The sequence below is a fragment of the Durio zibethinus genome, chromosome 14 (genome assembly GCF_047325235.1).
Source record: "Durio zibethinus cultivar Kanyao isolate XHJ-2024 chromosome 14, ASM4732523v1, whole genome shotgun sequence".
In the NCBI taxonomy this organism is placed as follows: Eukaryota; Viridiplantae; Streptophyta; class Magnoliopsida; order Malvales; family Malvaceae; genus Durio; species Durio zibethinus.
This window is the reverse complement of record NC_143175.1, coordinates 11,648,133-11,665,089: the sequence shown is the minus strand read 5'-3', so window position 1 is coordinate 11,665,089 and position 16,957 is coordinate 11,648,133. Positions and strand designations below refer to the sequence as shown.

Sequence of the window (16,957 nt, the reverse complement as noted above, 5' to 3'; positions counted from 1 at the left end):
GATATATGTGTTATTTTAAATTAAGATAGTATATCTTTCTTTTTTATTTTAAATCATAGAAAAATAAAGGCAAAAAAATTGACAATTAACCATAAATTTTATTTATTTAAATTTATGTGAGTATTAATTTAGTCGGTATATGATTTTTATAATTCTTAAGATTTAGGGATTTATTTTTAAAAAATTATTTAAATTTTGTATTATATATATATAGGTAAGAGTAAAGTATGAGATATATATATATTTTTAATTTAAATTAGGATAAAACTTATATATTTTGAAAGATTGGAATAAATATAATTTTTAAACTTTAAAATTTTAAAAAATTAAATAATTGATTGAATAAAATTATTGAAAATTATCCTACTTGTTAATATCCACGTAAGATGATATGTAAACAGATCTTATCAAATAATTATATATCTTATAATATAATATATACATATATTATTAATTTTTAATAACTACAAATAAATAAATATCTATATGAAATCATAAACAAATACATAATAATTATATTAAAAATTATTGACATATAAAATTAATTATTATTTTATTACTTATTAGATATGAATTAATTTTGTTAATTAATATATCCAAAATTATTTTATATTAAAGTAATAATATGTTAATCTTTTTTATTTGGTAAATCTCAATGAGATGAATAATCACCTTAGACAAACAAATTAAAAAGATAACATATCTTTTCTTAATTAAATTTTTTATTTTTTTAAATATACCTCAACAACATGTATCGCTTTTTTAATATCATTTGTGTAATTAAAAATTTACATTATCAATATATGAAATACTAATTCATATAACATATCATGAAGTTTAAAAATAAAAAAATTATAAGTGTTAAAATTAAAATAAAAAATTTTAAATTTTAAAATTTGAAGTAAAAATATCATTTAATGAAAGCGACTATATTAATAACCAAATTAAATTCAAGTTGAATCATTTTCTTGTTTCATCGCATCTCACTTCCCTTTTACGAGCAATAATTGTCTTACAAATTAATAACCATCGTATTCCCCCGTGATTGAAATTAAAATAAATAAAAGCACAAGTTTTGCAATCTCTCAACTCTTTGAAATTTCTGTACAAAAAATTCAAGGATAAATTTTACAAAATTGCGTACTGCTCTATCATATTTTATTAACTGCTAATCTCTGGAGATGATCTAAGAACACCTCAAAGCTGACATCATCAGTAAAGATTATGTCCCCACCTGGATGATGACCATCGGAGTTGTATGTCGCAGAAGGATTCAACTTTGCAAGAAGAAAACGGGCCTGTCGATCAACAAAAAAAAAAAAAAAAAAACCTTCATAACCATGCAAAGGAATTAGCCAACAAGACAAGGCCGAATGTAATGTGGTTCACTTTTCTCCATTTTCCCCCTCTTTTACTGCACTGTGATTCAGCGGACCTCAAAGTTGAAGATCATATGTGATTAATATTCAAGGACAATTCAAATCACAAAGACTAGTCACAAGTTTTTGAATGCTATTGCGATGGAGCTCGCCTGAGCCTAACCATTTAAACAAATCAGACTACAGCTCACAAGTAGAGGCAAGCATAGATGAACAATACAGGGTGTTATCCTTCTAGGAGGAAAGGGCGAAATTATAATCACAATCGTAGTCTTTAAATTCATCTGCACGTAAACACTTCTAAGAACAAGAGCTACTAACCTGTGAGCCATGCTGGTCACAAATGACTAGTCGAGGAACTGGAAACCTATCCTTGATTATTGCATCTGCATCATCACGAGGAGCTTGCAGCAACTGGGCAAAAGCCTACACGGAACAAATGATGATAACAACAAATAAGTATGGCCACACTTATGCCAGCTCTATTTGCGGATTCAAAAGGCTCTGTTTTTATTTTTTAAATCTTCCGGTTTATGTAAAAGTAAAACAAAAACTATATTAGTTAGGACTTTCCTTTTTTGTTCCAAAAAATCCTTTTTAGGACTTTCCGTCGTGACTTGTATGAGAACATCAAATATTTAAATTACCTTTTCCCTAAGCAAATCTGCAGGCAAAATGATGCAGGATTAATATTTATTCTGTTACTTTCTTATATTTTACCTTTTAAGGGATTAATTGAAATTTTAAATTTCATACATAGATTTAGGATATTTTGGACTGATTAGGCTACTTTATACTACTTAGTGTTTCACTTGTTTTTCGATTATTACTGCATTATGATTATATTTGATGTCTTTCATTTATATTAGGGCAACCCCAAGCACTTCTTGTGTTTATTCAGATTTGATAGTTGAGTTATTGGGACTGGATTCCTGCCTCTTTGTTCCTATATCTCTCTCCTCTATTTCTTATATTTCTCCCCAACTTCTTTTACCTTCCCTTTCCCTCTAATTTTCCTTCAGATCTCTGTTTTTCCCTATTTACCTTCCATGTTCCACAATATTGATGGTGAAAAGGCAATTCTGTTATGTTGGCATCCTCTGTCTTTTTTACCATCTAATTTATAGCACTTTTACACAGGAAATAAATTTGCTTATACATAGTTCCTACATTCTAATACAAATAATAATTAAGGCTTAGAGGCAAAAGCCCAGTCTAATTGTAGGCATAACACAGGCTAATGTCCCCAACGAGCAAAAGTAGAAAAAAAGAATCCTAGAAATTCAACGCCAATGTCTCTAAAACTAAGGGCTAAAAGATTTGGACCAGCAGTAATATTTCACTTGTTTAGTAGTGAAGCCATGCTAGAAAAAAGCGATATAGTTCTCCATCTATGATAATGACAACATAATGTCCTATTCAGAAGATGCAAAGACAACAACAAACAGACAACTTTCGCTAAACTTATAGGCACGAACGAAAAGATAAAGTATATCATAGCAATATGGTGGGCTGAGTCACAGCATGAATGTTAGGCTGACAACTACATTTTCACTATGTTTTTCAAAGATATCAACGAGTCAAAGGTTAGAAATATCTACTTCTTAACTCTTAATGACATTTTGCAGTTAAACTGCCCCCAATTGGACAATCCAATTGGACAATCTGAGGTTTGTCCAACATCAGACCTCCAGCATATATAAGCTTGGCTTTTCCATTTTTTGGATAAATATAAGCTTGCTTTTCCTGTTCAGCCGAATATATGAAGTCCATATTCAAGAAAAATTACCTGATGCTCAGGTTGATTGTGGTATCCAGCTTTTCTCCACTGAGCAATAGTTGAGCCATGAAAAATAACAATGGTGAAATAAGAATCCAAAAGCAGGATCCTGTCAGCTGCAATAGCAGCCACATCAAGCAGTGCTGGTTCTGGAACAGACTGAAATGAGTAAGAAATCAGTGAAGGTTGAATCATCACAACCGAATTGGCGACATTTTCCCTGTTCAGGATCATTCTAAAGTATGCCGTCTCATCAGGGCTGTTATTGAAGACCTGTAAGGTATGAACCAGACTAGTTGAAGAAAATTATCCAATATAATGAATAACCCAGAATAGTCATAATATTCAATTATTGTGATGAAAAGGAAAATGTGATCTAAAAACCTAACATGGACAATACCTGGACAAACTGTGAACGCCGCAAATGAAACATGAACTGAGGAAATATTGAAAACCTTGGAGACAGGCTGAAGGAAGATGGGCTATCCTTTTGGTAATCCCCAAACCGAGAACAAATATGTATCAAAGTTTTATCCAACCATCTTATAGGGTCAAATTCGGCCTGCATGCCAATATCATGTTAGAGAATAGCACACACCACAATCACACAGAACAAAAAATTTCAGAGGACAGAAAGCAACACTTCCCAGATTACCGGAAAGGACTGTGGAAAGCCCCATGTGATAAAATTCTAGTTTTAGCATTTTTATTGTTTAGGATTGCAAACCATACTGTAATAACAATAAGGAGATGAAAAAGTCTGGCATGGTGAGGATAGAACAAAGTAATGACTTTAATATACAAACTCAAGTTGTACAACTAAAATCAAAAGTATGGAGAAACGATGAGCACTTTTAGGAGATGCAAACACCAGATCATACAAAAGTAATGCACCTTTCTGCATATAGGATAAGATTTAATTAAAATCTAAACGGGATTACAGCCATTCTCAGCTCCTAGCATTGTTGCCAGAGAACTACGGTCTATCTGTTAGTGGTTTCCTGCATATTGCAGAATGACTAGAACAGTATTTGAGGCTGAAATTTGATGTTGAGCTGCTGTCCAAAATGCGTATACCTTTCTCTTAAATAGATCTTGGGGAACTATGCCTCAGTGTCTTGTTTGCACTTTCTGGTGCAAGGAGGAAGAATCCTGAAGTTGAGTAGCCAAACCCAAATCTAACTCTTTCATTTCCTTTTTCTTAAATGACTTGGATTGCCATATAATCACACTTTTTCCTTTCTCAAATTTGGGGGCTTTTAGGAATACTTCCAATATAATGAGGCAATGCTCTTTTTATGATTTCTTTGATTTTCCTTGTAATTATTACCTTTTATGAAGAAAAGAAGGGCACATGGAGGAGCCAGTCCCACATTTATAAAAGATATGAGACTAAGGCATTGTGATTAAAGGTGTGTGCAAGGAGCACTCTTGGTGCTAGAACCCTTATATCACCCAAGGAGCAAGGTTCAAAAAGCCCACTTGCCTGAGTGAAGGAATACATACATAATTACATATGTGTGTGTGTATAAAATATTGGCCTCTACAAAATACAGTTTCTACCATGAACCATTCAGACTAAAAAACTTTAAACACATTATGTTTGACACAGTGATTACCTCAATTTCCATTTTGAAAGACACTAGGCGTGCCATTACTACAGCAGCTGCTTCTTGGTCAAATCCAGCAATCAAGTCCTACAGCATTTAAAAGTAGCTTGATTAGGTAAAATCTTGTAAAATACTGATTACTAAAAGTAAAGTTGAGAAGCTGATCACACCTTGTATGTAGTCCCAATAACTCAACAAATCCCCCATCCTAAGTGGGGATGAAGAATGAAAAGTCAATAGAGAAGAACAAAAAGATGCAAAATCATTCAAATTTACCTGAAGAGTGTGATAAGGGAACTAGCAAACTTGAGACATTCACCAAGAAAATTATCAATTTACAATCATTAAGTGACAAAGGATCATCTAAAACTACCATTTTCTTTAATATTTTCATATATAAGTTTGGCTAAACTCCAGTTTTAGTCCTAGTACTGCTCAAAAATAGAAAAAAGGGGAAGAAATGCAATGGAAAAAGAGAAAAAGAACAAGATAAAAAAGTGGACGCATGGAGAGAAACCATCGAAGAGAATTGTTATCGAAAAATGTAATGACCAAAATCATTATATTCATGCTTCAACGACATCTTCACAAAATATAATCTGTTTTCTAATTTATATATGACTGAGATAAGTGGAGATTATGGTGGTTGGGGGTGGAGGGGGGGACCATCAAGGCAATGCATCACATGCATGCCATCGATTTAGAGTGATGATATCTTGTTGACTCCATGGGTGTTTGCACAGCTAGGTACTGCAACATAGGCTGATTGGGTATTTCATTTCCACTCTCTTTCACACAACAGGTCTGCCTTCAAAATCCCCTTAGAGTGATGAAATCTTGTTGATACCATGGGTGTTTACACAACTAGGTACTGCAACATAGGGTGATTGGATATTTCATTTCCACTCTCTCTCTTTCACAAAACAGGTTCTGCCTTCAAAATCCCCAAGTCTATTTTCTTTAATTTTTCTTACACATACATGCAGAAAATTGAATGTTTGTTGAGTCTTGGCCCGTTTTCTAATTAATTTTCTGTTGAAATATGTGCCAATAGTTTGATGGATATGGATCTCTGTTCATAGATACATCGTGTGTTTGGGTTTGTGAGTTCAATTTTGAGTTTAGAACTGGTGCATTGCAGAGGAAGGTAACAACAGCAGATGAAGGTGGTTGGTAGAGTGTCAAATTTTGATTTATTTGGATGATTTTGCTAAAGTTTCTCTAGTTCTCCAGCAATCATTCTTTACAGGCTCTGGTGTATTTTTGGGGTTTATTAAGATGGTTTTTCTTATTGTTGTTACAAAAAGCACATCACAGGAATTCCTCTTTTCTTATGTTTATTTTTTGTTAGCTGGTATGGGCTTTGAAGATAAGAAAATGAAAGAAAAATTACTGGAAAAGAGGAGAGAAAGTGAGGAATGCTATATGTGGAAAACCGATTCCTAAACAGATTTGATTAGGTGTCATTCATGTAATATTTTGGTTGCTTCCTAAATAAAAGGGATTTGGTTCATTGATCAAATTCCCACTTGGTAGTTTCCATTTATTGTTAGAGGATTTTTAGGTGATTTGTTATTATCTTTAAGATATCATGGGATTTGTCAAATTTGATGTTTTAACTATATATACACTCTTGTACCCTAGAAAGTTTTTTAGGAATACATAAATAAAATTCTCATGAATTTCTTCATGGTATCAAAGCGTTCATCCTGAACCATCAAAACCTATATATTTTTTTTCTTTCTATCTTTCTATCTACGCCATGGCTAGCAGCACGAGTGTCATGGTCCTAGAGAGGAGCTATGAATCCCACATCGGCTATGTACTAGAGTTGCTCTTGGGATATAAGGGTTCACATTACCTTCAACTTGTGAGGCGCCTTTTGTGGGACAAAACCACAAGGCCAACGGGCTAGAGTAGACAATACCTCACAGGTTAGTGTAGACCGTGATATTTGGTATCAGAGCCGGTTCTAGAGGTACTAGCGATGTGTCACCGAGGACGGTGGGTCTTCATTTGAGTGGAGGAGGATGTCATGGTCTTAGAGAGGAGTTATGAATCCCACATCGACTGTGTACTAGAGTTGGTCTTGGGATATAAGGGTTCACACCACCTTCAACTTGTGAGGAGCCTTTTGTGGGACAAAACCATGAGGCCAACGGGTTAGAGCGGACAATACCTCACAAGTTAGTGTGGACCATGACAACGGGTGTGTTCGAGCCCCCTATTTTGCCTGTTACTGGTCACAAACTCAATGAACAAAGCTTCATCCAATGGTCTCAATCAGTGATGCTATTTGTCTATGGAAAAGGTAAAGAAGATTATTTCACGAGAATGGCTGTTTCACCTAGTGAGAATGACCTGAAGTATCAAACCTAGAAGTTGGAGAATAGCATGGTAATGTCACGGTTGATCAATTCTATGACCAAGGAGATTGGGGAGAATTTCATGTACTACAAAACTACCAAGGAAATTTGGGATGCTACGAAAGAAACGTAGACAATACGCCTGCAATATTTGAGATCAAAAGCACTCTACATGACCGGCGGCAAGAAGACTCCTTTGTCATGGAATATTTTAATTCCTTAACTCGTTATTGGCAGCAATTAGATATCTTTAAAGAAATAACATGAAAGTGCCCTAACGATAGCCAACAATACAAGAAAATAGTGGAGAAGAACCAAGTTTATAAGTTTCTACTTGGTCTAAACAAGAGCTTTGATGATGTTCGTGGGAGAATTCTTAGCATCAAGCCATTACCCAATATCTGAGAAGTTTTCTTTGAAGCCCGCCAAGAAGATAGTAGAAGGAAAGTGATGCAAGGGACATCATGCACTCCACAAGATACAAAAAATTCAGCCCTTGCTGTATAAGGATCAAAATCCTACCAAGGTAGTGAAAATCGACAGAAAAAAGGTAATAGACCTTCGTGTGACCATTGTCAGAAGGCAAAACACACACGAGAAACTTGCCGGCAAATCTATGGGAAATCTACTAATTACAAATCACGTTCTACTTGAAATTGAGAGAGTCATGGAAATTCTGCTACCATCAAGACAACTCTAACACCTTCGGAATCAAGCCCGTTCAGTAAAGAGCAGTTGGAACTCCTTCAGAAAATTGTTCAGCAATCTCTTTAGAACATTGGGTCAGTTGTTAGCACAGCGTCTGTTGCACGAAAAGGTAACTCTCTCAGTGCTCTACTTGTGCAAAGCGAAAAATCAAGATCTTGGATTATTGATTCAAGCGTATCAAACCACATGGCTAGTGATGCATTGGTGTTCCATGAATACAGCCCATGTTTTGAAAACCTCATAGTTCGAATAGTAGATGTGTCACTCTCCCGGGTAGCCGAGACAAGTTCAGTCATTATTTCAAAAGACATAACACTTGACTTTGTTCTTCATGTCCCTAATTTAGATTGCAACCTTTTGTCTATTAGTAAAATTACAAGAGATTTTAATTGTGTTACTAAATTTCTTTCTAACATGTGTGAATTTCAGGGCTTGGATTCGGGGAAGAAGATTGGCAGTGCTAGGATATATGCAGGACTCTATCGCCTTAGAGATGAAGAATCTAAGAGACAATCATGGAAGAGTGCTTATTCGGTTTCATCTTCTAGTAAGAGTAAAGAAAATACAATCATGTTATGGCACTATTGTTTTGGACATCCAAATTTCTTGTATCTCAAAAAATTGTTCCATGATTTATTCAATAAAGGTTTCGAGTCTTATCAATGTGAAATTTGTCAATTTTCCAAACACACTCGCAATTCACATCCAAGTCAACCATACAAATCAACTCATCCTTTTTCTATGATCCATAGTGATGTTTGGGGACCATTAAGGGTCAACAATATTACAGGCTCTAGATGGTTTGTTACTTTCATTGATGATCACACTAGAGTTACATGGCTATTCCTCATGAAAAACAAGTCAGAGGTTAGTTCAAAATTTCAAAATTTCAACAAGATGGTGCAAACTCAATTTCAAGCAAAAATTCAGGTGCTCAGAATAAATAATGGGCAAGAATACTATCACTCAGGTCTTGGATTTTACTTGTTAGATCAAGGAATTATTCATCAGAGCTCATGTATTAAAACTCCTCGACAAAACAAAGTTGTTGAGCAGAAAAACAGACACTTGATGGAAGTTGCAAGATCTATTATGCTAGCCTCTCATGTCCCAAAACATATCTGGGGAAAGGCAATCCCGACAGCAGCCTTTCTTATCAATAGGATGCCTTCTCGAGTATTAAAATTCCAAAACCCTTTTCGAACACTTCTCAAAACCTACCCTCATGTCCAAATCATTGCCTCCATACTAGTCAAAGTGTTCGGATGTACTACCTTTGTTCATATACACCAACAACAATGCAATAAACTAGGCCCCAAATCACTTAAGTGTATATTTCTTGGAAATTCACCTAACCAAAAAGCCTACAGATGTTATTCACCAACTACTAGAAAGTTTTACACTTCTATGGATCTCACCTTCTTTGAAAATCAACCATTCTGTCCCAAAGCCAATATTCAAAGGGAGATTCCTAAGGAATATCAACTTTGAGAGATTGAGCCATCCTCTGATCCTTCCTTTACTTGTCTGCCGATTCAAATTCCCATTTCAAACAATTCTTCTTCTTCTTCTTCTTCTGAGTCAACTAGTCATCTTGAGTCTCCAAAATCTCCCTAAACTATGCAAGAGACAAAAGCTAAGGAAATGATTGTATACTCAAAGAGACTGAAATCTCAAAAGGAGATAGGAATCTAAACATTTCCAACACAAAACCAAGATTCTAAACCAAATCCAAGGACTTTTGAAATTCATACAGGTAACATAATTACTGAACCTATCTTTGATGATTTTCCTAGTTATCTTGATCAGCCCATTACTATAAGAAAAGGTGTGAGATCATGTACTCAGCACCCTATTAATAACTTTGTTTCCTATGACCGAGCACCAGTTACAACATTAACTAATGTTTATATACCGAATACCATCCAAAAAGCGCTTGAACAACCAAAGTGGAAGGTTGCGATAATAGAAGAGATGCAAGCACTAGAAAATAATGGCACATGGAAAATTACTAATCTTCCTGGAGAAAAGAGCCCACTGGGATATAAGTGGAATTTTACTATCAAACACAATATAATCGGAAGTGTGAACAGATTCAAAGCTCATCTTGTGGTTAAAGGGTTCACTCAGTCTTACGGGATTGATTATGAGGAGACGTTTGCTCTTGTAGCAAAACTAAATTCTGTCCATGTGTTACTATCACTTTTTGCAAACCTAGATTGGCCTCTTCACCAGCTCGATATCAAAAACACATTTCTGAATGGTGATCTAGTGGAAGAGGTCTACATGAAGATTCCTCCATTGTTTGACAACTAGGACAATATCGACAAGGTGTGTAAGCTTCATAAATCCTTATATGGCCTCAAACAATCTCCTCACACCTAGTTTGATCGTTTGACTAAGGTTGTTAAAAAGAATGGGTTTTTACAATGCCAATCCAACCACGCTATGTTCTTCAAACATTCACCAAATAGCAAGATTGCCATTATGATTGTTTATGTTGATGATATTGTCCTCACAAGAGATTATGAAGAGGAAATAGTTGGATTGAAGACTCTTCTAGCTAAAGAGTTAGAAATAAAGGACTTGGTACAACTTCGATATTATCTTGGCATGGAAGTAGCTCGATAAAGAAATGGTATTTCCATTTCACAATGAAAATATGTACTTGATCTTCTCAAAGAGACAGAGATGCTTGGGTGTAAACCAATTGATACTCCGATGGACCCAAATGTCAAGATGGGAACTGGCGATGGAAGTCCTCTTACAGACCAAAACAGATACCGAAGACTTGTGGGAAAATTAATTTATTTGGCACACACTAGACCTAACATTGACAATATATTGGATCCTTCAATACTTGAAAAAAAAATCCAAGTAAAGGGTTGCACTTCAGAAAAACACTAAATAGAGACGTAAAGATTTTCTCAGATGCAGATTGGGCTGGTCTGTGACAGACCGAAGGTCAACTACAGAATATTGTACATATGTGTGGGGCAACTTGGTCACCTGGAGGAGCAAGAAACAAGCAGTGGTAGCTTGAAGTAGTGCTGAAGCTGAATTTAGGGCTATGTCTCACGGGATTTGTGAAGGAATTTGACTTGAAAGAATGCTACAAGAACTAAATAAGTCAGCTAGGAATTCAATGAAACTATTTAGTGATAATAAAGCAGCTATTAACATTGCCAAGAACCCTATTCATCATGATCGAACGAAACATGTAAAGATTGATCGCCACTTCATCAAAGAGAAGATTGAAGAAGGCGCAGTCAAACTAGCCTACACTCTAATAGAACATCAGACAACCGACATCCTCACCAAGGCTCTTCATCGTGCCAATTTCGAGAATTTGAAGTCCAAGTTAGGTATGATTGATATCCACCACCCAACTTGAAGGGAAGTGTGGAAAACCGATTCTTCACCAAATTTGATTAGGTGTCACTCATTTAGTATTTTGGTTGTTTCCTAAATAAAAGGGATTTGGTTCATTGATCAAATTCTTGCTTGGTAGTTTCCATTTATTGTTAGAGGATTTTTAGATGATTTGTTATTATCTTTAGGATATTAAAAGATTTGTTAGATTTGATGTTTTAGCTATATATATACTCTTGTACTCTAGAAAGTTTCTTAGGAATTCATAAATAAAATTCTCATGAATTTCTTCACAATATATGGAAGGAACAGATTCAAAAAGATAAAGACATAAAGAACAAAGAGAAAGGAACAAGGAAAAGTGATGTGGCCAAAGAAATTTACACGTTATCAAATGTATATTTCAAAAAGTGATGCCATTATCCATCAATGCCACATCATCACCTTAAAGTCTCAGCTACCCAAATTAATATACTTAATAGTGATTTATCCCTTAATCTATCATACTGCATGAAAAAATGTGCATAAATCATGCGTCTCTATGGTGGAAAAAGGTAAAAAACTGGAGAAGGCAATAGAAAATAACTTTTTTTTTTTCAAGTAGCAATAGAAAATAACATTCATAATAAGGACTGATATTCAGGAAACTGCATGATATAACATCCATCATCTATTGTAGTCCTCTCCACCAAGAAGTATGACTCTTAATTCCGTTCCAAGTGTCATACGACTCAAGGCTAAAGTCAGTACTAAAATTCATGCTATGCTTCAAGAAGAAAACAACAGATAAGATTAAATGTTAAACAAGAAATCATTAAAACCTCTAAACTAAATGAACTAGCGCTTAATGCAAGCAAAAAAAGGAAGAGGATAGACTTCTTCAGCTCTTTGTAGTGGATTGATGTTTTGAGAAACCATGCCATTCATAACTTATAATGCTCCCCCTTGTAGAAGTGAAGCCAAAGAATCTTATCCCCAGTACCAGAGCCCAAGCGAATGATTCCTAGATTTCAAATTTTCCCTTAATGTAAGTTGTAATTTAGCCTCTGACCAATACATTGACACCAAATAAATTTAAATAATTACATTCAATAATGTATTACAGTATTCATCCATGTTTCCTCAACCAGCCTACATATTCATAGTTTCCTAGTAGTTTGGTTTGGAATTGCTAGAAGCTTTGCAACAGATTTCGTATGTCAAACCCTCCTTCCAACATTCAAGCAAAACTGTAAAGAACACACACAACAACCAAATTTGTAAACTGCCTCAACTCTCAACTAATTCCTTATATACTTGTCTTCATGCATATTAAATGAGTATCAAATCAAAATCACAGGAAATATTCCCTGCCCATGTCAGCTGTGATTTCCTTTTCTGAGAAGGTTGCCTAGAATACATCAGAGACAACTTAGACATTATTTGCCTTGTTTTTTCTTTTTCCTTTTATTATTATTGCTTATTGGGAAGAAACACGAAACAGCAGGGCAAACCTTTTAGGGGAAACAAAATCCATCAAATTAATTACATTAGGAAATCAAGGACTACCTGTATACTTCCAGGTCCAGCAACCCATCTTCTTGAAAGAGTTGTAACACGAAGTCTCATTTCACCAGTGCTATGCTGGTAACTGTAGAAAAAATAAATGCAAGTCAAAGATGCTTGAATGCTACCAAACACAAAAGAAAAACAAGTAATTAAATAATGCAATGGAAGAGTTCATACTATGTTAGAAATTGGAAATAAAATTGATTGCTTGAGGACTGAACAGTAGCATCAGGGATGTCCTTCTTAACAATTTCAAATATTAAACATAAAGATGTAGCTTGATCTAGGCCACACAGTTTCCATGCGCTGGTGCTTCCCTGCCCGACAATGGTGTCAGAGCACAAAGGACCTTTCTGTACATAGTTATTAACAATTAAACATCTTAAGTACAGCCAGTAGAAAAGGAAAACCACGTATTCTTAGAGTCATACCTTTTCAAGAGATGCACATGGGCCAAGAATACCCTGAACTTTGATGTCCTTTGAACAGTTTATCTCAAATATACCACTACAAGCCATGCAATACTTCATCAAGATTGTTCAAAAGATCTAGTTATCATGAATTTATAATATAGAAAAGTTATAGAACTAGTAAAACAGACAGCTCAATTGCACAACATAAGGAATCAAGGAATGTATGAAATTTGAAAAGAATTAGCCATTGTTCTCAATATGACAACATAAACTATTAGAGGTCAAGGCAAATATATGCTTACACACAATGGACTAAAAAAGGCAAGAAGAACAAATAGAGCTGGCCCATGTTACACAATATGCAACTATAAAGGAGATAGTGGCACAAGTGTAAGTTCAATAAACCCTTACTTTGAAGATAGTCCAAGATCCTTGTCCCCTGACTGGAAAACATGCCTCAGAGAGTCCTTGAATACTGAATGGCCAAAACTTTCTGCAAGCACAACAAGCCCCCCGGTTCTCTCAACAGCAACTTTAAGTTCAGCAACACCAACCTAAGGTGAAAAAATGAGGCAGAACAGAAGAATGTGATTTTAGCTAACATATAGGATATTTTATGAATGAAAGTAAGAGGCCACCGCTAGAATTCTGTTATGTTTGATCATAAAAGAAATTATTATTATTATTATTATTATTATTATTATTATTATTATTAAAAAATGCAAGTGAATACTAACCTGGTCAAGGGCACAAGCAAATAGATCGAGCACATGTCCTTGGTGCACAAGCTGCTTTGCAAGCGCTTCATAGAACTTAACAGCTTTATGATAATGGGGAGCAGAATCTTTATCCAGGTCCTTATGGGAACGTATGGGTTCAGATAAATTCTTTGAGACAATCTAGAAGGAGAAGATGGGTAAACAGGTAAATAAAACTAGTGGAAATGCATTGTTATCATGATGAATGACAAATACTGGAGCAGACCAATCCTTACAGCTCCAGGACCTTCAGTTGAGGGGCCACCAATAAATGCCATGATTCGAGCTCCAGAACCAGGTACACAGGCACCCAACAAACTGGCAGCCACACTCAAGGCAGTGCTTGTGCACCTACTGGCCCGTTGATCAACGGGAATGGGCCAAGGATCTTTTTGGAGCTCTTCCAAGATCTAGAAAAGGGAAATCAGTTAATTTAACATTGAATTAGACATTGTTAAAGAGAATTTTGCTATAACCTACCGAGTTGAGGGCAAACTCGCAGTCAGAGGCAGGTAGAAGGAATCGTGCAATGCTCTCCGATGACAAGCCATCCCTGGCACCAGCAATGACACCAGTGGAGGGCTTGGGCTTGTTAAGGAAAAAACCCATCTGCTCAAGAAGCTGGTCTTTGGACACATCCTTGGAGCCTTTGAAGGCATAGGTTTTAGGAATGGTACCGAAGCCAAGCTCATGCACATGGACAAGGGTGCCAAAGGTGATCAAGCCAACGAGAGAGTTGTCGGGCAAGAGGCCAATGGCCTGGGACAAGGCAGACTTGAGGAATGCCATTTCCTCTTCGATAATGGAGGTGTCAACCATGAACATGAAGACAGGAGGAAGGGAGGAGGCCTCTCTAGGGGATTGGTACTCAATTGTTGTGTACTGAGGGAAGAGCTCGGCAGGGAGGTTTTCGTCTGAGATGGAAGCATAGTGGGGAGGGAAGTGATTGCGCTGGAAGCAGAAGGGGCAGATCCAAATCTTGGCAGCGAAATCCACAATAGAGAAGGGGTTGAGGACTGAGCGGCAGTTTCGGCAGCGGAGAGGAGCATAGGGTAAGACCGGCATGCTGGGGAATGGTTTGATTGGGGTGTAGATGGCTGACACTGGCACCACACAGTTGCTTGCCTCTTGCTTTGTCCCCGGAACCACATTCCACGCCATCCGAACCCCATCCTGCCCTTCCAGCTCCATGAATTCTGCCATACTTCTTTTATCTTTACACAAGTAATTCAGCCCACCCTACCCTGCAAAGAAAGGGAATTGCTATGATGTGTGTGAAGAGTAAAAGAAATTCAAGGCCTGTCTTACATCACATGGTCGAGGCCTGGAAATCTCCAACTAAAACTCAACAGTTGTATAACTCCTTCGAGAAGAATCAGTCCTCTAAATCCTCTCAATGAAGAAGAACAATTCTCAAACCATGCTCTCAATTTGAGAAGAATATCCTCCCATAAATAAACTAATCATAAATAAAAATCTTGATTTGCTCATGAACGAGAGATGTAAGTGGAACTAATTTATCACTTACTTCATAGACGGTAGAACAAAGTGCAATTAATTTCAGGGAATATGCTATATTAAAGTCATTTGGCTGGAATTGATGGCTTTTGATTCTTAAGTACACACTTCAACTCCAAAAGGGCACGTCAGCAGTCAAAACTTTATTATCAAGTGAAAAGGAACACTACAACAGTAATACCATATCACATACAACCACACCTTCATGAACTATGTAGGCCAACAAGGACAAATATTTTTTAGATAATATAGGAGTGAACTAATGCACATGTTGTGCCCTTATGCTTTTATTCAAAGACTTAGATTAGCATATCTAAGCTCCAAAGTTTATAGTTAATAGGGTTTCCGGTGATGCAGAATTTATTTATTTCCAGTGCTAGATAAAATTGAAAATTAGGGATTTAAGAGTCTGAGGATAGATCAGATTGATGGTAAGGGCTAGATATTGATGGTGTTTTCTTGTTAGAAATTATTATACATATGAAAAGCTGGAATTATCTTATCAGAAGCTAAAGAAGATTTTAAGGGCCTTTGGATTTGCTAATACAAGGAAAAGCTGTGTTTGATCATAAGGCTTTCTAAGCATCGCTCGTGTCCTAATAAAGGCTTGGGGCAGAGACGAGAATAAAGAGAAAATATTAACATGTTGAGCCCAGGTAATCGCACCAGCGAGATGAAGGCAACGAATACCCTCTATAAAATTATATGCATATGTAATATCCATAAATTAAACTTGCTTAAAATTTGAAATTACACAGCTTTACAGATTAACTTCTGGCACTTTCTTTCATTCCTGTAAAATTGGGAGACAACTAAGGAAATTAATGATGTTTAAAAGTGATCCAAAAAGGCCAATCACTCTAGTGCCGCAATTATAATCCATCTCTAGCACGTAACAAAAGTATAACTGAACCATTTTAAGAAGAAGTTGAGTGATTGGCATCATGCAAATAAGCTAAGCAGCATCATCGTCTAAAAAAAAAGCTTGAAATAACTGGTTCATGTCAGAAATAGGGCAATGGGAAGGGAAAAGATATATACAAAAACTCAATTGGATGAAAGCATAGAATACCTGCAAATTGTATCTGGATCGAAGCGCCCTCCGGTAGCCACAAGCATAACAAGAGACAAAGCATCCGGGTAAGGCCAATGAAAGGCCTTGAGTTAAGACGCAGCGGAGAGTGTTGAAAAAAACCTAAAGAATGAAATGGGTGACGCAGGATCCGACTAGAGTACCAGAACCCAAAAATTCTGCTTCTTTCCGAACAAAAAGAAGGGGAGAAAAATACCTATACAACCAGGGCTTTCAAAAATTCACGAAATATTGGATAAAAAATTATGATAAAATAAAAACTATAAGCTGACTGTTCCACATATAGTGAACATTACACATGTTTAAATATTTTTAAAAAATCAATTTTTATAAAGAAAATCAATATCATATAAGTTATAAAATAATTTAAAAAAGTAAATAAATAAATAATAAAATTATGTTAATTATTAAT

General features: G+C 35.8%; 1 protein-coding gene across 1 annotated transcript; it reads right to left on the bottom strand.

Moving 5' to 3' along the window:
* Nucleotides 1–949: 949 nt before the first annotated feature.
* LOC111293677 (protein transport protein SEC23 C-like) lies at nucleotides 950–16,770 on the bottom strand. The gene is made up of 13 exons (XM_022886534.2): nucleotides 16,525–16,770; nucleotides 14,415–15,178; nucleotides 14,171–14,344; nucleotides 13,914–14,075; nucleotides 13,588–13,730; nucleotides 13,195–13,270; nucleotides 12,941–13,116; nucleotides 12,764–12,845; nucleotides 4,779–4,856; nucleotides 3,560–3,721; nucleotides 3,169–3,432; nucleotides 1,701–1,805; nucleotides 950–1,298 (listed from the first exon to the last, which is right to left on the bottom strand). The coding sequence occupies exons 2-13, from the start codon at nucleotides 15,135–15,137 to the stop codon at nucleotides 1,152–1,154; spliced, it is 2,292 nt and encodes a 763-aa protein (XP_022742269.2). The 5' UTR covers nucleotides 15,138–15,178; nucleotides 16,525–16,770; the 3' UTR covers nucleotides 950–1,151.
* Between the last annotated feature and the right edge of the window lie 187 nt (nucleotides 16,771–16,957).